General features: G+C 48.0%; 2 protein-coding genes across 10 annotated transcripts in view; one reads left to right on the plus strand and one right to left on the minus strand.

The window, feature by feature from the left end:
* Positions 1-3399, minus strand: part of ARMC6 (armadillo repeat containing 6) — a 35843-nt gene extending 32444 nt beyond the window's left edge. For 2 of the 3 annotated variants that reach the window (XM_073220271.1, XM_073220270.1), the window contains exon 1: positions 3261-3373. The gene's annotated coding sequence lies outside the window, so the exon portion shown is untranslated. Of the gene's footprint in view, positions 1-3260 lie in introns of all 3 variants that reach the window. The other variant, XM_017642270.3, reaches the window with a different exon arrangement.
* SUGP2 (SURP and G-patch domain containing 2) overlaps positions 3224-22164 on the plus strand; it is a 39601-nt gene continuing 20660 nt past the window's right edge. For 5 of the 7 annotated variants that reach the window (XR_012124479.1, XR_012124480.1, XR_012124478.1 and 2 more), the window contains exons 1-5: positions 3224-3434; positions 5067-5198; positions 10104-11690; positions 14382-14502; positions 20871-21355. Coding sequence is in view for 4 of the 7 variants with exons in the window: in XM_073220266.1 (XP_073076367.1) it covers positions 5078-5198; positions 10104-11690; positions 14382-14502; positions 20871-21355 (2314 nt within the window). In the remaining 3 variants the exon portion in view is untranslated. Of the gene's footprint in view, positions 3435-3565; positions 3715-5066; positions 5199-10103; positions 11691-14381; positions 14503-20870; positions 21356-22164 lie in introns of those variants that run through there. The other 2 variants (XM_073220267.1, XM_073220268.1) reach the window with 2 other exon arrangements.

Below are 22164 nucleotides of genomic sequence, written 5' to 3' on the forward strand. Positions count from 1 at the left end.
ACAAGGAACACTGGTATACCCTTCTCCTGGCTTCACTGATGTTAACTGTTAATCTCTGAGAGAGTGTGTGTGCATGCACACACATACACCATTTGAGAGTGTGTTCCAGGCATCCCACCCTTCCCTCTCAATGTATCAGCATGAATCTGCCAAGGGAGTGTCACTCTTACACAATCACAGCTGAAACTTAACACAGGACATTTAACACCAATACAAAACTGTTTTCCAACAACACAGTTCATGATCAACTTCCTTGACTGTCCTAAAACATTAAATAATGTTTTTAAATAATCTGTTTTTGTTTTGTTTTTTCCAGTACCAGGTCCATTCTAGAATCACACATTACGAAAAGCGCATTACAGGGACAAGGGCACAGGGTAGGGGAATATGACAAAAGTCTGAGCGCTAGTGTGGGCCGTGTGGGAAATAAGTGATTCAAGCCCATGTTTCTCTTTGTGGAGGTGGCACAGGAAGTGATTATTCCATCTGTGTTCATGCAGATCCCCCTTGGCAGGGGGCAGGGGCCAGGTCCTTCACTTAACCTGTTGGTCAGTTTTCTCATGTGACATAGGGATAAACACAGAGCATCTGCCTCATAGAGCTATAGTGAAAATTCAACTAGCTAATTCCCATAAAGCACTTAGAATATGATTTGATACAGAACAAGAGCTCAGTAAATGTTACCTATTTATTATTTTTTTGATTAAGAGGTAATTTGACCAGTTTATTAGGCAGGTGGTGCATAAGGGCATCAAACAACTCAATACCCCCTTGCTACCTTGAAGACAGTCCCCCCAGATTCCTTTCTACCCCAGAAGAACAGGATGCACGTTTGGGAGTTGCAAAGGTTGCTAAGGATTTCCAAGGTCAAAGGCAGAAGAAGACAGCAAGGATTTTCTGTTTTGAGATAAAGAGTTTCTCAGTGGGGCACCCGGGCTCCTTTGTATGTGAGAGGGGTGTTCCGGTCCAGCTCTGAGGGGCAGGAACTTCCCAGTTGGGGGCTACAGGAGAGACTCTGGTCCTGACTCTGTTGCAGATGTTGCTGAGACAGGGACTGTGGGTGTAGTCAGAGTAGGGTGAGCGCCTCCGGAAAAAGCAAGGCAGGATATCTGCAGTCAGATCAATGTAACTACATGCAAAGAAACCCCCTACTAAAACTCTGTGTTAAACATTCAGCTCCAGAGTCATTCTTCAGCGAGATGAGTTAATATACCCCAGATAAAGAAGAGCAGCACATGTTTATATTATGCTAATCATTTATAATCTGTGTAAGATCCACTTTAACATGCTAAAGGCCCAGGCCTATGTGCTGTCTTTCCTCCTTCAGATCTGATGAAGTGATTTTGCAAACTGGGCAACTAATTAAGCATGCAGGCCCAGCCATAAACACCACAGTGAAAGGCAAGAAGGATTCCACCTTAAAGATAAGATTGCATTTTAATACCCAAGAAGTTAAGAGGTCAGAAATTCTTAACTTACTCTTTAGCAAACAATACCTCAGCCCACCTTGGGGGCTGGGCAGGTGGCCCTGTTTCCTTTGTCCCCAGACCAAGAAGCTGGTATCTCAGGGAGAAATGATCAGAGCAGGAAGTTGCTTGTGTTAAGTTAATTCTAAATATTCTACTTAACAAGTCCACACCCCTAAGCTTTTTTTCATATTCTCAAAAACCCTCAACTGCCTATAAAACCCCTAGACAATGTACCACACTGGACTCTCTTGTCCCCTCCTGGTGTGAGCCAGGAGCTCTGTCCTTTCACTTTATCTCTAAATAAAAGCCAGTACCTGGCTCTCCTACCTTGAGTGTTTGAGGAGCTCATTCTTCGGCTTCGTGAACAAGAAACCGGCATCATTGCCTTGCCACCCTGGTCACACTTCAGACCTGAGTGGGCCAACGGTGAGTGGCCACCCTACCAGAGGTAAAGTCCTAAAGGGGAAAGCCATTACACGCACTTTAGGTAGGAGGATTCTGAAGTTCTGAATGGGAAGAACCTGCCAAGGATCACACAAGCAGTAAGTGACTTGGCAATCATGCTATTCTGCCTCATTAATACCTTCCCTCCACTTGGGTCCTTTGGGGAGCTTCCACCAGCCCTTTCAGTCTGCTTCCTCCTGGGACCCACTCAGAGCCCTGTGTGTGTCTCTGGACTTAGGTCCCCTGCCCCATGAGCCTCCCTCTGCCCAGCACTGGGGTCCTGAGTAGAGGAGTCAGTGTCTGGCATTGGAACACACCCCTAAGGTGAATCCTCCAGGGTCCCCTAGGTCCTGCTAAGGGCTGGGTTGGGGGATGAAAATACGTAACTGTAGTTCATGAGAAAGATGGTGCCAGGAGATGGGTCATTTGGGAGGCCCATGGGGGAGGCCCCAGGCCAGGACACAGCATTATCAACCCTCAGGATGAGGCGGAGGCTTGCTGGGTGTGGGGAAGAAAGGGAGTTAGCAAGGCCCCAACTGCCAGCCAGTTTCTCTAAGCCAGGGTTCTGCTCATCAAGAAGACAATGCCCTGACCAGGGGGAAGACTCCAAAGACTCATTTTCCTCCACCTGCCACACCCACCCTGGTTCCAGCACTATCTTGCTGACCAGTGGCCTCACTTGGCTTCCTTCAGGCCACACCTTGGGCCTCTATTCTCCACTCAGCTGCCAGAGGGAGACTTGAAATCACAGAAACCACCTCACTCTCCAGCGCAAAATCCTTCAGTGGATTCCAAGCCCTCTCAGAACAAAACGCAGTCTCCTTACCAGCACTTTCTCTATCTGGACCTTCTCACGTGCACTTTCCCACCGCCTCCTCATCCTTCCCAGCTACCCAACCGACAGATTTCATAACCCCTCTGGAGAAAACAGACCAGTTCTCCTAGCCCATCACTCTCTTTTATTATTGAATATTATCTCTACCCTGGACGGACAGTGTTCATTTATTTATTTGCTTTTATTGTCTAGCCTCTTCCCCAATGAAATTTAACCCCCCTAAGAAGCTAGGGCCCAGTCTGTTTTGTTTACCACTTTACCGCCACTGCCCGTGGACGAAACAGGCACTCAGAACAGAGACTGAAAATGAATGCAAAAAAAAAAAAAAAAAAACCCACCAAAAAAACTCCCCCGAGGCCAGGGACATGGGGAAGTTTTGTCCCTTGGCGGCTTCCGTACGAGTCATTCCCCAAAACCGAGTCCCTGAGGGCGGTGCCAAAGTGACCGGCCCGACCCCACAGCACCCACTCCCGCCCCGCGCGCGAGGACACTCGGTGGCCATTGCTTCTTACCCGGTGTTCGCGTCCACGTGGGGAAAGGGTGGGGCTCACAGCTGTCACCAGAGGAGACGCCTCTTGTCCCTTCCGGCCGCCGTACGCGCGCAGGCGCGCTAGTGGCGCCCTGCTTCGTCCTCCCTCAGCCCGCGAGCCACTAGCGGGAGTGACCAAGCTCGACCGCGATCGCAGGTAAAACCGAGAGGACCAACAGGTGTGCGGCGGTGGCGTCTTCGCCGCCTTTTCTGAGCAGCTTCCCGTTGCCGCCGCCCTCAGGAGGGAAATTTTTTTGCCTCGGTCGTATCCACGCCCGTAGAAGAGAGCAGTGCGCTTGCGCAGAAGGGCTCGGTGGTTGTCGCCTGCGCGGCGCGGCGCTGCGGGAACTGTGACTCATTTGCATGTCCCCGCCTCGCGCGGCGGCGGTGGCGGCAGCGGCGGCAGCTCCTCCGGCTCCGCGCGCGGTGGCCTCGGGGTGAGGCCTGGGCCCGGGCGTCGTGGGTGGATGGGCCTTGGGGTGGGGACTCTAGCTCGGCCCGGGGGGCGTCCCGGGTCCCCGCGATGGCGCCGCGGGCTCGGCCCTCGGGCTGCGCCGCGGCCTCGTCTGGGCCGGGTCGGCCTGAGGGGCGGTCTGCGGCCTCTGTGGCCTGACATCCCCTTTTTTTCGCTCTCGGAGGCCGGTAGGCGGAGGGCCACTCCCGGAGGGGATCATTGGTTCACTGATTCATTCATTCCACCCCAGCCCGGAGCGGCCCCGCTGGTGGGGCGATAACGGCCGGGCGCTGCATCCGGTTCGTTACATTTGTAACTGGTTCATTCTCCGCAGCGTCCCCCCCCCCCCCGCATCCCTAAGCTGCCCATTCCATAGACGGGGAAACGGAGTCACAGAAAGATGAGTCCACTTGATTTGGTTCCGAGACCCCTGGCGGAAAGACCCTGCCCTTCTTTACCAGAAAACCAGGGGCGCCCCAGGAAAAGGCCTGAAGGATGAGAAAGGGGGGTGGGGTGATGGTTATAAGAAATGAGCACAATGCAGGGCAGGCTTGGGTTTTGGAATTGGAGGTTCCAAGATGGAAGGGATGTCTTCGTGGTTAAGGAGGCAGCCATCGGATGCCTCAGTGTTGATTCTCCGTCGTGTTCTGTTCAGTCTTCAGTGTTTTGTCCTTAAGGGACTGGTTTGCCAGGTTCCAGTCCCTGCAGTCTGACCTTGGGTGCGTCACTTAGCCTGAGTCTCACTTTCTAATGTGTAATGTCACTCATAACAGGACCCATCTCTTCGCTGAGTTTGTTGCAATAAGTAAATGAGATCGTGGGATTCTTTTCCCTACAGCAAGACCTGGCATGGGGCAAGCTCTCTCACCAGTGAGGGATTCACTTGTTGAGAAGCTTCCATCAGAGGGGAAGGCAGTTCTCAGAGCTTCTTCCACGCTATCTGGGAAATGGGAAAGATCACAGCTTTCCTAACCACCATTTGCAAGGGTTATGTTCTGACTCTCCTACATGATTATATCACTTTCGCTGCCTTGCACAGTCCTCCAGCAACCCCAAGGGATACGACTGCTTTTACAGAGCTTTTAAGGGATTCTGAGGAGATGGGGTCAGAGAAGCAAACTAAGTTGTCCAAGATCATCATGCACGTCTTGCTTTTCTCTGGCAACACACACCTGTGACTTGGGTGTCAGATTATTAAAACAATTCAACCTCCCTCTGAAGTACCATGTAGGATTATGAAATACTGCCTCCTTGCTTTGAGGGTTAGGTGAAATAGATAAATTGAGTGAACGTTAGTTGTCATTCTTCTCTGGAATTTTTACCCCCTCTCTATAGGTCAGAGAAACATGGCAGCAAGGCGAATTGCACAGGAGACTTTTGATGCTGTATTACAAGACAAAGCTACCCGATATCACCTGGACCCCAGTGGTGAGGCTGTAGGTGAAGCTCTTCAGTTTAAAGCTCAAGGTGAATTAAAGTGCTTTGGGTTTTTCTTTGGGGGTGGAGGAAGTAATGAAATGTTTGTTTAGGGTTGGACAGTATCATTATACAGGGTGATAATGTTATTATCTGCAGCTTCTCCTCCCCAGGCACATTTCCTCCACCTAGAAAAGGGTTCTTTTTTTTTTTTTTTTTTGAGGAACATTATGTTTACTAGATTCCCCCCATTATCAAGTCCCCCACACACGCCATTACAGTCACTGTCCATCAGCATAGTAAGATGCTATAGCATCACTAGTTGTCTTCTCTGTGTTATACGGCCCTCCCCCGCCCACCCCCTACATTATGTCTGCTAATAGTAATGCCCCTTTTTTTCCACTGATCCCTTCCTTCCCACCCATTCTCCCCAGTCCCTTCCCCTTTGGTAACTGTTAGTCCATTCTTGAGTTCTGTGAGTGTGCTGCTGTTTTGTTCTGTCAGTTTTTTTCTTTGATTTTATGCTCCACCGATGAGTGAAATCATTTGATACTTGTCTTTTTCCACCTGGCTTATTTCACTGAGCATAATACCCTCTAGCTCCATCCATGTTGTTGAAAATGGTAGGATTTGTTTTCTTCTTACAGCTGAATAATATTCCATTGTGTATATGTACCACCTCTTCTTTATACATTCATGTACTGATGGACACTTAGGTTGCTTCCATTTCTTGGCTATTGTAAATAGTGCTGCAGTAAACATAGGGGTGCAGATGTCTTTTTCAAACTGGGCTGCTGCATTTTTAGGGTAAATTCCTAGGAGTGGAGTTCCTGGGTCAAATGGTATCTCTGTTTTTAGTTTTTTGAGGAACCTCCATACTGCTATTGACAATGGTTGAACTAATTTACATTCCCACCAGCAGTGTAGGAGGGTTCCCCTTTCTCTGCATTCTCACCAACATTTGTTGTTGTTTGTCTTTTGGATGGTGGCGATCCTTACTGGTGTGAGGTGATATCTCGTGATTTTAATTTGCATTTCTCTGATTATTAGCGATGTGGAACATCTTTTTATGTGTCTGTTGACCATCTGAATTTCTTCTTTGGAGACCTGTCTGTTCAGATCCTGTGCCCATTTCTTAATTAGATTATTTGCTTTTTGTTTTTTGAGGTGTGTGAGCTCTTTATTTATTTTGGATGTCAACCCTTTATCCGATCTGTCATTTATGAATATATTCTTCCAATACTGTAGGATGCGTTTTTGTTCTATTGATGGTGTCCTTTGCTGTAGAGAAGCTTTTCAGCTTGATACAGTCCCACTTGTTCATTTTTGCTTTTGTTTCCCTTGCCCTGGGAGATATGTTCATGAAGAAATTGCTCATGTATATGTCCAAGAGATTTTTGCCTATGTTGTCTTCTAAGAGTTTTATGGTTTCATGACTTACATTCAGGTCTTTGATCCATTTCGAATTTACTTTTGTGTATGGGGTTAGACAGTGGTCCAGTTTCATTCTCTTACATGTAGCTGTCCAGTTTTGCCAGCACCATCTGTTAAAGAGACTGTCATTTCCCCATTGCATAGCCATGGCTCCTTTATCATATAGTAATTGACCATATATGTTTGGGTTAATATCTGGACTCTCTATTCTGTTCCACTGGTCTATGGGTCTGTTCTTGTGCCAGTACCAAATCGTCTTGATTACTGTGGCTTTGTGGTAGAGCTTGAAGTTGGGATAGAGAAGGGTTCTTGAATCAATCTCCTGGCTCCATCGCGACCACCAGTACCCAGGTTTGAGCTCTCATCAGTTCCCCCATGGATTATTGCAGTAGTCTGGTGGCTTCATTCCCCTCAAATCTGCCCTCCCCACAGATCTGTTAATGCCAGCTTTGCTGGGACAAGGCCCTTCTTGGACTCTTGGGGCTCCTCATTTCAGGGTTACGTCATCAGACAAGTGTAGGAACGGCCAGGTAACAGCAGTCTGTCTTGGTGTGGGGGAGTGCCTGTGGTGCTGCCGAACCTAGGTCCTGCCTGAAAACATTCCCTTTAGAAAGTTTTGAAACATCATGCCAGCAGAACCAAAAACCGTGCTCAGGCAGGGTGACATGCATCAGCAGCATACAAGGCTCCCCAGCCTTTATCCCCTGCCTTGGGCCTAGAGTCGCAGTGATCCTACGCTGTGTCTGTGTTCTGAATCCCCCTCATCCCAGCTCTGTCTGCTTCATTCCCTCAGGTACTAAAACCTGGCTCACAGATTTTCTGACCCCAGGGAGTCCCTGCAGGCCTTGACGTTGATTTGTTTGCCCTTCCATCCCCAGGGAAGCATGAGGTACACTCCTCGGCCATGGGCCAGCCTCCTTCGGGCCTGTATCTGTGTGGCACCAGCCCCTGAGCCAGCCTCTCTGTGGAGGTGGCTTCCTCCGTGTTGGTTGAATGAGTCTGAGTCCTTAGAATAGGGATAACTGTTACTATGTTGCTTTGGACCTGGACCAAGGTTCAGATTGTCCCCAGATCTTGAGTTTTCAAAAATTACTTGAGTAGTACACAAAAGCCTTCCTATTGTAAAAGATTGTAACAATTAAATTGGGAGTAAAATATCAAAGTTCTCTTACCTGCTTTCTTATCCCTCAGTTGTAATCATATCTGTGATATTTTCTACATCTTTAAATTCCTCTAGTGATATATGATCCTGAATACTTAACATGCTTATGTACATATACATGTGTTTACATGTGTGCTTTTATCTGTATATATACATGCATATGTATATACTTGGAGATTTAAATCTTGGTTTATTTATTTAGGGACTCAGAACACCAGTACGTATTTTAGTTACCTCCAGAAAGATTGAGAAAGCAGAGACTAGGAAACCATCAGGATGCTAGATGGTTCTAGAACCATCTCTGTCTCAGAGCTTCATGGTCCATAGTTTGCTTTTTTCTGTGTCTGTGCTCTACTCTGCATGTTTACAGTGCCTTGTAAATCAGTGCATCAGAAAATCCTGTTGTGCAGAATCCATCCACCATGCTGCTTCTGATGCCACTGCCTTAACCTGCCACCAGTAACCAGCAATACCTTGATTATCCCAATGGACTTCTTGCTGGAACTTTCTCATCCATTCTATTCCTTGTGGCCTGTTCCCCAAATAGCAGCCAGGGACGTCATCTCTCTGCTCTGAAGCTTTCTGTGGCTCTCAGAGAAACTCCGGAGTCCCATCGAGGGCCTGACTTGATCTGGTCCCAGCCCCTTCTGCTCATATCTCCTATCATAGCCTTTCTCTAACTTTGTTGCACATTAAAATTATCTAGGGACCTTTTAAAAACCCTGATGCCCAGGTTGTATCCCACCCTAATTCAATCAGGATGCCTGGGGGTTCCCAGGGACTCCAGTGGACAGCAGAGTTTAGGAGCTGCTTCTTACCACTTGTCCCTCATTCTGAGACAGGGACTTTGGGTGTAGTCAGAGTAGGGTGAGGGCCTCTGGAAAAAGCAAGGCAGGATATTTACAGTCAAAGCAATGTAACTATGTAAAGAAGTCCCTATTGAAACTCTGTGTTAAGCATTATGCAAAGTCAAGGTCACACTAATTCTCTAGAGTAAAAATATAAGGAATGTAGATATCTTCAGTGAGATCAGTTAAAGGTCAAAAGGCCAGGAGCAACTTGGCCTGGAATGTTTGAGTGTTCTGCAAGGGTATCTCAGCATGACCAGTGACTTCATCTCAACTATAAACAGCCCTAAGCAAACAGACAACAACTCAGCCCACCTTGGGAGCAGAGCAGGTGGTACAAGTCTGCACTCCTAGCCCTTTACCCACATTCCTGAAAATCCTCAACCGACTATAAATCCCCTAGACAACGCACCACCCTAGGTTCCCTTGTCCCCTCCCTGCATGAGCCAGGAGCTCTGTCCTCTCACTGTATCTCTAAATAAAAGCCTTTCCCTGGCTCTCCCACTTTGGGTGTTTGCTAAGTTCATTCTTCGACTCAGCAAAGAAGAATCCTGGCATCAATCCATCTGTTGCATTTCAGCCACAGTCATCCCCTGCTAGTCCCACCTCAGAGCTCTGTCCTCACACTTGCTCTGCCTGGAAGGCTTCTCCTGGCCCCTCACACCAGGCCTCTGCTGCTCAGATACGTTGTCAGGGCTGCCCATTCTGCCTAGCCTGTCTAGAAATGGCTTTCCCTCTTCACATTCCTGCCTATTTCCTTCATCTTTCTGAAGGGTACTTTCTTACATGTGGAGTTTTGTTCATTGTTTGCCTCCTCACCTGATAAGTCCTGGAGAGTGGGGGCTCTGCAGTCTCTCTGCCTGCTGCAATGTAAATGCCTAGAGCAGTGCCCACACACTAGCTGCTCAGTAAGTACTTGTTAAACAAATAAACTTAGATTTATACAAAGCTGTGGCCTCTGTGGCCTCTTTGCTGATTACTGCCTCCTGGTATCTCTTTTCCTTTTGAATTGGTAATAGATTGTGATTCCAAAACTAGAAAGTTAGAGAGAGACTTCTTTCTAGGAGACAGGAGGGCAGGTGGCCTACAGAAAACCAGTCTGCCTATTCAGACAAGTAGAAATGTACAAGTATTCCAGTCACGGTAAAGAAGTCCAAGTTATTTAGAGACCGGACACCTTTCCCTGGGTATAAAAGAGTGTAAAACAGATGCCTGTGGAAGGCAGAGCCAGGGCGGCAGGTCTGAGTGACTGTGGGCTCCTGCGCCCAGCCCTGTGGACTGTCACAGGGCATTTACAGGCCCAGTGTGTGAGGGTCTTCTGTTTTTATAAGTAGTAAATCCAGATTTTTAAGCAAAACTACACATTTTGAATGTTGGCAGCAAATGTGAATTTCTAGAATACATCCCAGCAAATAAAGTGTTCCTGCTGACCAGTGGCCATCTGTGGACTATCTGTTTTGCAACCTCTAGTCTAAAATCCCTTTGTGTTTCTTTTTGGATCATTTCTTTCAGATCTTCTAAGAACAATCCCAAGAGCCAGAGCAGATATGTATGATGACATTCACAGAGACAGCAGATACTCTGTGGGCGGATCTGCAGCTCACCCTCGAGACACTGGGAGAGAAGGCCTGAGAGGCGATGTATTCCCAGGACCTTCCTTCAGATCAAGCAACCCTTCTGTAAGTGATGACAACTACTTTCGCAAAGAATGTGGCCGGTATCTGGAATTTTCCCACCCTGATTCCCGAGACCAGGTCTTTGGCCACAGGAAACTAGGACATTTTCATTCTCAGGACTGGAAATTTGCCCTCCGTGGCTCTTGGGAACAAGACTTTGGCCACCCGGTTTCTCAAGAATCCTCTTGGCCGCAGGAGTATAATCTGGGTCCTTCTGCCCTCCTGGGGGACATTGGTCCCTCCAGGCTGATGGAGAAAGAGAGTCACGATTACGATGTGGACCGCCCAGGGGAGGCCGACTCTGTGCTTGGGGCCAGTGGCCAAGTCCAGGGCAGAGGCCGAGGTCTAAACATTGTTGACCAGGAGAGTGCCCTCCTAGGAAAGGGGGAAACTCAGGGCCTGCTCACGTCAAAGGCAGGGGTCACGAAGCTTGTTGCACTGAGAAGTGTGAGCACGAAGAAAGTACCCACTGTAAATCGTATTACTCCCAAAACTCAGGGCACTAACCAAATCCAGAAAACCACCTCAAATACTGATGTGACCCTGGGGACAAACCCAGGGACGGAAGATATCCAGTTCCCTACTCAGATCCCCTTGGGGCTCAGTCTGAAGGATATTCGGCTCCCCAGAAGAAAGATGAGCTTCGACCTAGATAAGTCTGATGTGTTTTCGAGGTTTGGGATAGAAATAATCAAATGGGCTGGATTTCATACTATTAAAGATGATGTTAAATTTTCCCAGCTCTTCCAGACTCTCTTTGAACTTGAAACAGAAACCTGTGCTAAAATGCTTGCCTCATTCAAATGCTCCTTAAAACCAGAGCACAGGGATTTCTGCTTTTTTACTATCAAATTTTTAAAGCACTCTGCTTTGAAAACACCCAGAGTCGATAATGAGTTTTTAAACATGCTTTTAGACAAAGGTGCTGTGAAGACCAAAAATTGCTTTTTTGAAATCATAAAGCCCTTTGACAAGTACATAATGAGGCTTCAAGACCGGCTTCTTAAGAGTGTTACTCCACTGCTCATGGCCTGCAATGCCTACGAGCTGAGTGTCAAGATGAAAACCCTCAGTAACCCCCTGGACTTCGCTGTTGCCCTGGAGACCACCAACTCCCTCTGCCGGAAGTCGTTAGCCCTTCTGGGACAGACTTTCTCCTTGGCCTCTTCTTTCCGGCAAGAGAAGATCTTGGAAGCTGTTGGCCTCCAAGATATAGCTCCCTCTCCCGCCGCGTTTCCGAACTTCGAGGACTCGACTCTGTTCGGGAGGGAGTACATCGATCACCTAAAGGCCTGGCTGTTCAGCAGTGGGTGTCCTCTCCAGGTCAAGAAAGCCGAACCCGAGCCGACTCAAGACGAGGAGAAAACGCTTTCTCCTACCAAACCAGAAATTCAGGCCAAGGCTCGGAGAGCTCTGAGTGATGGTAAGGAAAGCAGTGGAAGTTTCTGTTCCATGTGATCTGCTTGTTGTTCATGTTTCCTTGTAATGTCTCTGATTATCTTCGAGATTTTAACACAGACGTTCTTTAGCCTGCTGGGAACGCATCAGAATTTTAGAGCACTCGCATTGGCCAGTGTACGTGTCTGCCACTCATTCTGTAAGCATATATTAGGAGTTGTCTGTTTACCACAGAAATCCTTAGACATTTCTGGGACACAGAGTCCTCTGGGCATCTGATGAAAGCTGAGGTTCTTGCCAGGAAAAAAAAACCATATATTTGTATACAGCTTTGCCAGCACTTTCTAGGGGCTTGCCTGTTCTGCGGCCAATGTAAAGAAGCAGCCCCATTGCAATAGGGCTCACCCTGAGGTATTTACTACTCCTAGAAGGAGGTGTACATGCTGAGCACTGTCTCTGAGGGGTTCCCAGGCTCCTGAGGGACAGAAATCACAAAAACCAGCTCCTCCCTTGCTGGGATTAAGGGAGATGAACCCAGCTTGGGGAGTCAGGAGGCCATGTCTGAGCTGTGTTGAGGGTCAGGCAGAGATCAACCAGGTCAAGTCAGGTGGTGGAGGCACCTTTCCACCCACTTACTTTTCTAGACTGTCTGAAGGTCACTAGGTCACTCGGGGACACCTGGTTACGTGCACTGTGAGTGGGCTTGCTGGGGTGGGGACAGACCAACAAGAGGTAACAGAAACACAAATCGCTGGCTGGTGGGTGGCTCTCTCCCTCCCCCTGTCTCCCAGGATGGGTGCTCAAGTCCAGGCATCCCAGAGGTCTGAGCATACATAATGGGCACATGACCAGCCAGGAGGAAGTTCCCACCACATGCTTTTCAGCCTCATTGCCCCGCTCAGTGGGGAAGCCTCTTTCATCATCCCTGAATCTCTTCCCTCTGCTTACTGGAGGACCCCTGGCTGCTCTGGGCTCTCAGTACCTCCTGCCACGGGTGGCCATGACCTTCCAGAAGAGGGACCCTGCCTCTGCACACCCCCAGAGTGGTGAAGTGGAAAGTCACTGTAATGGTACTGAAGAAGTCACTTGATGTGATGGAGAGACAATCTCCCGTAAATGAAGTTGCTCACCTCCGTGCTCTGGGCGTGCTGCTTCGGACAGGCATGCCTGTGGCTGCGGTCCTGCCTTACCGAGAACTCCAGTCTGCCCTTTCACGGGGTTGCCAAAGGCCCTTGGCGTGTTTCTACAGCATTTGCTACATCGTGATAATTGACTTAAACTCTCTCACCTTCCTCTTGGTGTTGGACTCATTCTGCCTTTTACTAAAGGCTTCCAAGGCCAAGCAGAGCTGGGTTCCACTGTCTGGGCAGCAGGTAGATGGCGCCAGTGCCCAGGTCTCCTCGGGTCCTGCTCAGCTGTCTCTTCCATCACTGTTAGAAATGCTAGGAAGGCATCTTCACTTGAGTCTATCACTTTTCCTATTATTTTTATTTTTTATTTTTAAATCCTCCTTTGAAGGATGGTCTCAGGAGAAGGATTGGAAGGCCCAAGGTGGGGCCCATTTTCTGTCCCTCGCTTGTGGTCACTTTCTCCAGAGGTGACTGCAGTGATCTGCAAATTGCGTTGTCTGAAAGCTCTGACTTGGAACCTTACTCTTCTGTAAAATCACACAAAACTAGCAGTTCTGGAAGATGAGAGCCAGTAACAAAAAACAGGAAAGTAATTTCCAAGGGGAAATACTTGCAATAACATGACAATTGTAGGAGTAACTTCTGTGTAAGGAGCTCACCTTGATGTTTAAAATAAGATGCAACTGGGACATAGGGAGGGACCAGACAGTTATTAATCACAGAACAAATGCGAGCTTTTAGGGCAGGGGTGATTTTTGCTGAATGACTGAACAAGTAGGCCAGTCTGTGCTCTTAAAACTAGCAAAAATATCAGAAAACTAAACAGTCTTATTTGCGGGCACAAATGCACATCTTGTGTTGCTGGTGACATTGTAAATTAAAAGTCATTGGCGGACATCCGTGCTTGAGAAAATGTTTGCTTTCTTTACACTCAGCAGGTATTTTCTGTGAATACCTACCTATCTGAGGACCACTGACTTTTTGGATTAGGGAATTTTTCTTTTTAAGTTTATGTATGTTTTCTGATTATAAAACACACGGACATTTTTTTTTAATAGATAAAGCCAAAAGAAAATGAAATTCCTAATCTACCACCTATAGATAACTTCTGTTAATGTTCTGATATATTTCCTTCTAATCTTCCTTCTATATGTCCAGATTTATGTATTCTTTCTTCACTCCTTCATATTGAGAATCATAACCTGGATAAATATTTTACCTATTTTATATCTAGATATGTTTTATATTACATTTTGCCCTTAATATTGTGAACATTCAAGGTAAGTGATAACATGAAATGTATAGAGTTGCTACATATCCTTTCTATAAAAGATATCTGTATAGTCATTACAGGTTTGCTTATTTCTCTCCTAGTGCTTATGCTATTATGTCTCTTGGGAGGGTATTTTGCATGTTGGTTATTAGAGTAGCATGCCACTTCTTTTTGGTGCTGGTTTCTTGTGAATGAGGGTTTTGGTTGCTGGTGCCTGCTTAGGCTCCATCCTAAGCCTCTAACTCTGTTCTGGGTGTCCCAGGCCCCGTGTGATCCTGTGTGTTTCTCAGAAAAGCCCTTCTGTGTGTTCCAGCCATCCCACAGCGAGCGGATCACAAGGTGGTGGACACCATTGACCAGCTGGTCACACGGGTCGTCGGAGGCAGCCTGTCTCCCAAAGAGAGAGCTCTTCTTAAGGAGGACCCTGCTTATTGGTAGGTCTTTATATATTGGCCCTCTGAGTCCCGCACACAGCAGTTTGTGTCATTGTGATGGCGTCCAGAGCAGAGGATGAGAAGATGTCTGTTGTAAGTAGTGGCATTAGCCAGCGAGTGGGAGGAGCGTGAAGGTGGGTCAGGTTCACCTGGGTTCAAGCCCCAGCCCTGCTGCAGATCTGCCATGTGACCTCCTCTTGTCCTCGTCTCCACTGTGCTTATTTAAAGATGAGGTAAGAGGTGTGTGAGAGCGGGTGTAAGAAGAGGAATATGCCGCTGCAGTTCTGTGACTCATCGGTACTATTTGTTAAACTGTCTTCTTTTATCCCATTGCCTTTTCACACAAATAGAAGGACTCTTCTAAGTTTTCATGGTAAATATCATAGTTGCTTATCGGAGAAAGTAAAGAACAGCCAATAGTCAGGGGAAGCCACCTGTGTGCCCACCAACATCCACCGACGCTTCTGAGTATTTGCTTCCAGTCTTTCTGCTCATGTTAGGCTAGGTTTTTTGTTACGATGCAATCTGTCCTGCTAATTTTCGATAACATGGAACATGCTCATATTCCCTACTCTTTGTAAACATGAATTCCGCAGCTACATTTACTAGTCCATAGAGAAGGTGTTCAAGAGTTTAACCCTTCCCCACTTGGACTTTTACAATGTTTTTTGATTGTGCACTATTTCAAGCTGCTTCCTTGAATAGCTTAATGTGTTTCTTGTGTGTTCAGGATTATCAATAGACTAGATTGCTGGAAGTGGAAAATTTTTATACTACAGCTTTTTTTTCTTTAATTATAAAAATGGCATATGCCTTTTGTAAACACAGAGAAAAGTGAAAAGACAAAGATGGTGTCTAAGCATCCACCATTTTCCCCCCACAGTGTGTCCTATGTTTTAAACTTAACATAACTAACTGTTCTTGTTGTTGCTGGTTGTGGACCATGCCGTTATACACAGGTACCAGACCACACTTAGCCATTGCCCACTGGTGATTCTGATAGTCTATCCAGTTTTTCCCCACTATAAATACCGTTATGCACTATGTTCTGCTTGTATTCCTGTCTATATTTCTGACAGCTTCTCAGGGTAATATCTGGGAGTGAAATTGCTGGGTTAAAGAGAAGGCTCACTTCAGAGGCTTTTGCTCTGTGTCTGTATTTCTAGAGCAATGGCAGCATGATTAACATTGGAGGCTGGCTATTCCTGTGCAATGGGTCCTCTCCTGGGCAGTGCAGGGTGATCAGTGGCATCCATGACCTCCACCCACTAGATGCCATAAGATTCCTCATTTCAGTAGAATCCTCATCCCAGCCCCGACAACCAGAAGCACCTCAGACACTGCCCAGTGGCCCCTGGGCACAAGAGTGGTCCCCAGTGGGGTCCATAGGTCTTTGCCATCAGGTCACTTTCCATGGGTCATTTGTCCCAGTTGATACTCTCTGCCCCCCTGCAAGCCAGTTTATGAAAGTCAAACTTCCATGCAACAATACCAGAGCTTTGATCTCAACCAGCATGATTTACCAGGGGGAGGGTAGGAGCTTGTATGGTTTTATTTTTACAGAATTCTTGAGTTCATTGGGATTATTTTCATGTATGGAATGAGGTTAGGCATGTCACTTAAAAGTTAAAAAAAGCTAACAAACTAGTAACTTAATTGTCCCATCATTTATTGAAAACTTTATTTAGCACACATACACTTTGCTTTCTGTGTACTTGGTACTATTCTTAGCACTTTGCTGAGTTAAGCACAAAGTGGCCAATCTCCTCATTAATAACCTTGCAAGGTGGGTATGTTGCCATCCTTATTTTATAGACAGGAAACTCAAGGTTCTAGGAGACTCTTGCTTCAAGGATGTTCAGCTAGTAAGCGACAGAGCTCAGATTCACATTCCGGCTCTCAGCCAGTGTGCATGGTAGAAGAGGGGAGCTGGATAGCCTGTGATGGACAGGCGAGAGCAGAAACCAAACTCCTTGGGCAAGGTGCCACCCATGCTTGGAAGGCCCAGAGGCAATTTCCAGGTGGGCGGGAGGAAATGGGGCTCTGAAAGAACTGGGTGAGCCCCACCCCGTGACCATTACACATGACCCAGCACAGGCTCATAGTAACCTTAAAAAGAAAAATATTAGTTATTTTACCAGCAAAAATGGGTTTATTCAGGAATAGCAAAGAATTGCAGTTTGGACATGCAAGCTACGGCAAAGCCATAGGCAGGTCCAGAGAACAATGGAGAAGAGACTCAAGAGAAAAAGGGGTGTTGGGAGGATTATAAACAAGAGGCCACTAGAGTAAAGTGGGAATTAGAAGTGTAGCAGCCTCTCATTGGCCGAGTTGTGACAGTTTCATTGGCTTAGTTGTTACTGGGGCAAGCGGAAACCCTCCTGTTGGATGGGAAACTAGTACGGGAAGCAGTATGGCCTGGGAAGCAGTACGGCCTGGCAGACGTGTCTGTCTCCTGCTTGAGTCAGGAGTGGTGTGCGTGAGGGCTCCCCCTGCTGGCCTCCCACTCTGCATCTGTGTGTGTGTGTGTAGAATCAGAAATAGGCATTATGACGCTAACGTGTGTGTGCGCGCGCGTGCGCAGAATCAGAAATAAGCGTTGAATTAGAAATCAAATATTTGAGGAAAATCGGCATCATGAAGAAGTCACCCAACTCAACAGAGCTGACACCTGAGAAGACAGTACTATAAGAAAAAGGAGATTTCATAGAAAAATCTGTGTGTGATTAATTATCTTAGATGGTTAATAGTCATTGTATCTGTGAAACAGGAACTGCTTGTTTTTGGAACCTGTTAAGGGTCTTGGAAATGAAAAATTTGAGTTGAAATAAAAAAATCTCCGTGGCAGGTGGGTAAGATAGACCCAGATGAAGGACAGATTCAGGGAGCTGGAACTCATGAACTTCTGCAGGAGGAACCATCCAGAGACGCTAGGAGGGGGCAGTGTACTGCCAGAGACAGTGATAGGGAAGCTAGTAAGCTTCGGTTTTGGGTATATATGTTTGAATTCTTAAAGTACTACTTGTACATGCTTTGCCAAAAAAAAAAAAAATCAGTTGAACTAATAATGATGAAAAGTGGAATATTTCAGCCTTGATGGCCCCCATGCCAGCCCACCCCTTGGAGGCAGTCACTTTTAGTTCTTTAAGCTACTTCTCATGGTGTCTCTTGATGATAAGTCTATGTTGCTGTTCCTTAATCTATCGTTTTTATGCCTTATTGTTAATGCCCTTTGTAGCTAATTGAGGATTTAGCTCAGTTTCCTCCCAGTGTTTGAGGAATTCTCAGTTTTTGATCAGAGGACCCTCTTCTTGCTAGGCCCAAATGCAATAATAGAGTCTTATTATTAGCAAGAGAAAGGTGTAGATCTTAGGAGACAGATGTGAGGAAGAAGGGTGTGTTCTCTCTGCCCTCTGAGGTCCAGCAGAGATTTTAGATTCCCCCTCCCTACTAGGAGTGGCAAACAGGTTCCTTCGCAGCTGAGCCTTGCAGACAGGACTGGCTGCTGCCTCTCTCGGCCTGATCCTTCTGGTGCACAAAAATGTCAGTAGTGCGTATGCCCACCCCCACTTTGCTTCCTTGTCTGGAGCTTTAGTCGTCTGGCTTCCTCCATGCCCTGCAAGAGAGACTGAAAAGCCTATAGAATGGCCCCAACAGCATAAGGTGTAGAGCTGGAGGAGCACATCACACTCCTGTTTTCTCCCGTCCTTAAATTGTCCCCTGGGAGTGGGATGGCTCTGACCTTTGGTGGACCCTGCTGTCCAGGGACAGCCCACCAGGTCCACGGACTCAGGAAAAAGCAAATGGCCATGAATCCTTCTCGGCTAGCCCAAGCAGGATTGTCCAGGAGCCCTGAAGTGAACATACAATCTAAATAATTGATGCTTGGGGCAGTGGGGACCTAAAATCCCAGGTGATCTAAATGTACAGGGTGGTGAGGGGAAGGAGGGAAGCACATGGCAGGGCTCTTGTCTCATTCAGAAGGAGGATAGAGCTAGTCAGTAACTCTGGATGTTGACAGAAAAATACCAGTGTAAGTGTATATTGATTAGCCATTAAAGGCATAACTTCCATTCTAGTACAGAGTGGGGGAAGGCCAAAGACAAAATGAATTCATCCCAATGAAAAGCAAGAAAGGAAAAAAAAGCAAGAAAGCGAGCAAAGAGGAAAAGATTACAATGGCCTGAATACACTCAGCCTTCCCAGTAACCCACCAGTTTCTAAGGATTGATGCCACCTTTACTAGCCAGACTTGGGTTTAAAAGCACCAGCTGTTGCTTCCTCTTGAGATAAATAAAACACAGGGAGTAGGGAAAAAAGATGGACAATTACATACCAAGCAAATGCTACCAGAAAGAAAGGAGGTATGGAATATTACTTCAGACAAAGCATAAAAGGGCAAGAGAGGTACTGACAAAGGGAAGTCACCAGGAAGGTACAACAGTTGGGAATAAACACCATTTAGAAATACAAGAGGAACTGGTAAATGTGTATCATGGCTGGAGACTTGAATTCATTTCTTTGAAATGGGTAGGTGTTTCCCAGTAAGGAAAGATTTAGAACACTGAATGGGCTTGCAGAGATAATGTGCTAATATTTGTTAAGCAGTAAATGAATGTCAGGCAGTATTCAAAGTATTTTCCTTAGAATGAAAACTGTAATTCAAGCCTCATAACAACATAATGAAGTTGTTTATTACTATTGTTCATCCCATCATACAGAGAAACCAAGGCACAGAAAGGTTGAGTAAATCTCATGGCTAGTAAGTGGCTGCCCTGGCTGACCCCAGCAGGCTGCCTCAGGAGTATTCAACGCTCTTGAGGTTATGTGCCACTTGAACTTGGGGAGATGGGTTTGTGACCAACATCCTTAGGCTGCACTTGACATCAGAGCCATCTGGGTGAAAGGGCCATACGTGGTAGGGATGGGTCGCCTGGGCATGGACTCTGCCTCTGCCTTGGAAGAGGGGTGGCCTTGCTAGGGCTGTGCGATGTGCAGAGCAGAATGTCCAGGTTGGTCAGGTTCCCTCAGGTGGGACCCTTGCTCGTTAGGGTCTGATCTCGCAGGTTGCTGCTGTCAGCCCAGCAGAGGGTCCATGGTACCGCTCGAGCCAGCATGCAGCCTGTTTGCTCAGATCTGGCCAGACCTTGACTGCGTGACGGCAGCAGGGGCTTCCGTCGTCGGTAGTCAGGAGCTCGTCTCCCAACGGTTAAGGTGCGCTGTCAACACCAAGCAGTCGGGAAGCCACCTGAAGTGTATTTCTACTCACCAAACTATGCTCACTCTTCTTTAACAAACTGAAACTGAACATTCACAAAAACCAGTTATGTGTGTAGTCACAGGGAAGACTACAGCCTCTCCCAGGGAAGGGACATCACGTGGGCCACGTTATACAAGGCACTACAGTGGAAACCAGCAACAACCAAAATAAAACGCGATTCTAAATTTGAGTGAAGGGGAATCAACTGAAATTAGAAACCCTTCAGAAGGAAACAGTGGGGGCGCATGCTGCACCTAAACGCGGCTGCAGCAGCTCTTAGAGAAAGTGCAGCTTTGTGCACATTTATCAGAGAGTGAAGATGAGCCTTCTGCTCGTGAAGCCAGAAGGAATGTTGAAGGAAGTCCACACTTAGAAAGGAGGATTGATAGGGGTAAAAGAAGGCGCCACCAAAACAAGACAAAGTCAATAACGTTGGAGTGCTCCCCTCTCCTTTTTGTGCCGTTCCCCAAAGCTAGTAAGTCTGACCTATATTCCTTCTTGCTGTGTGAAAGGCCCAAATGTGCCCGGATGCATGTACACAAAGCAGTTTCAGGAGTATGCACTGAGGTTGTTGGCCTTGTAGCTTGTCCTCTTCATTGGCTGTGTCACTGATTCCATGTCAGCACGTGAAACTCAGCCTCTTTGCTGTCCCTTTCTCCCAAGGATTCTGGCACATGGTTTCACAGCAGTGGCACACTGGCCTCAGTGGTGTGGTTGAAAAGTCAATGAGAGCCCAGCCTCACTGGGCCATTTGTAGAGTGCCACCTTCCGTAAATGGCATCCAGGAGCGACAGAGTGGCAGAGTGCCTCTGGCGCTGGGGTGACTTGTTTGTATTAGAAGGCCACCAGGAGCTGTGAGCTCCTCCTTGACTGCTGATGGAAATGCAGGAGGAACCGACCAGCGCTCTGTCAAAGCTCCGGGCCCCCTTGTGGTCACCCTGGGCAGCACTGGTGACCTAGGCCAAGTTCTGGTTGCTCTGTGGAGCCAGGCAGAACCTCCTGGATAGTAGGGAGGCTGCCACATAAAAAGGGTGTGTGGAAATGGAGCAATGATCTGTACATGTTGGTGTTTTAACCAGTGTCCTGCTGTGCCTGTTTTGTTACATAGGTTTCTGTCTGATGACAGTAGCCTGGAGTATAAATACTATAAGCTGAAGCTGGCAGAAATGCAGCGGATGAGCCAGACCTTGCCAGGAGCAGATCAGAAACCCACCTCGGCAGAGTGCGCAGTCCGAGCCATGCTTTACGCCCGGGCGATCCGGAGCCTCAAGAAGAGGCTCCTCCCAGGGCGGCGGCGGGGGCTGCTCTGCACTCATGGGCTCCGGGGCTGGAAGGCAAGGAGAGCAACTGCTGGCACCCAGGCCCTCCTCTCCTCGGGCGCCAGGCTGAAACCCCATGGCCGCCAGGCTCCAGGCTCCTCACAAGGAAAGCTGCCCCAGCCGGACGTAAATGCTGCTGCCAAGGGCTGCCCACCAGACCCAGCGGGACCCTCCAGGGACCCCAGCCCAGAAGCCTCAGGCCCATCCCCCAAGGCAGCAGATGTGGATGTCGTGGAAGGCCCTCAGACCTCCTCTCCCTGCCCATCTGCTGACGGTGGGTGCTCACTCCTGACCCCCTCCTCTGGCCCCAGCCCTGACTTCCCGGTCTCAGGGGTCTCTGCTGGGGGGACAGTAGGCAGAAGCAGCAAGGACCTGGCAGGACAGGTGCATGTGGAAGCACTTTCCTCTCCCCTCCTACCCTGAGGTAGAGCCCATGTGAGGTGCTGCTCGGTGGTTCCCTGCCAGGCCCTGCTGCCAGCTATGTGGCTGTGCTGTGTGCCCGTGCTTGGGGCACTGAGCTCCTCCTCATCTTGCCCCTCTCTCCGTTCCATAGGGCTGCCCACGTCTGCCCTTCTGCCTTCTCTTCCTGGGGTCTCTTCCCTCAGGGTTAGCTGACCTGCAGTTTCACCTGTTTCTCCAGGCCATTACCTTTTCCCTCTGCTGTAGGCCTGCCTCTGACCAGTGCTTCCCCATCAGCACAGTAAGGGGGGAAAAAATCTACCCAGCTGCTCTGTCCTCTACTATTGCTATGTAACGAGCCACACTCTAGACGGTGGCTTCAAACAGGAGTCTGCTGAGCTGGGCAGGGCCCACACAGGTGTGCAGGCAGCGACTGGTTGTCTGGGGCTGTCAGCAGAAGGAATGGGGGTGACTGAGCCATGTGTCTGGCACCCCCAGTGCATCCACCTGGGTTTGGTTACCTGATGGACGGGGTCAGGCCTCCAGGAGAGGCAGCGGACGTACTTGAGGCCCCTGAGGCCCAGGCTCCATACTTTCACCAAGTCTGTCAGCCTGCAGGAGTCTCTGGGCCAGGCCACTTCAAGAGGACAGAGGCATGGGGCTCAGGGCGAGGAGCAGTGAGAG

The sequence above is a fragment of the Manis javanica genome, chromosome 13 (genome assembly GCF_040802235.1).
Source record: "Manis javanica isolate MJ-LG chromosome 13, MJ_LKY, whole genome shotgun sequence".
NCBI lineage: Eukaryota > Metazoa > Chordata > Mammalia > Pholidota > Manidae > Manis > Manis javanica.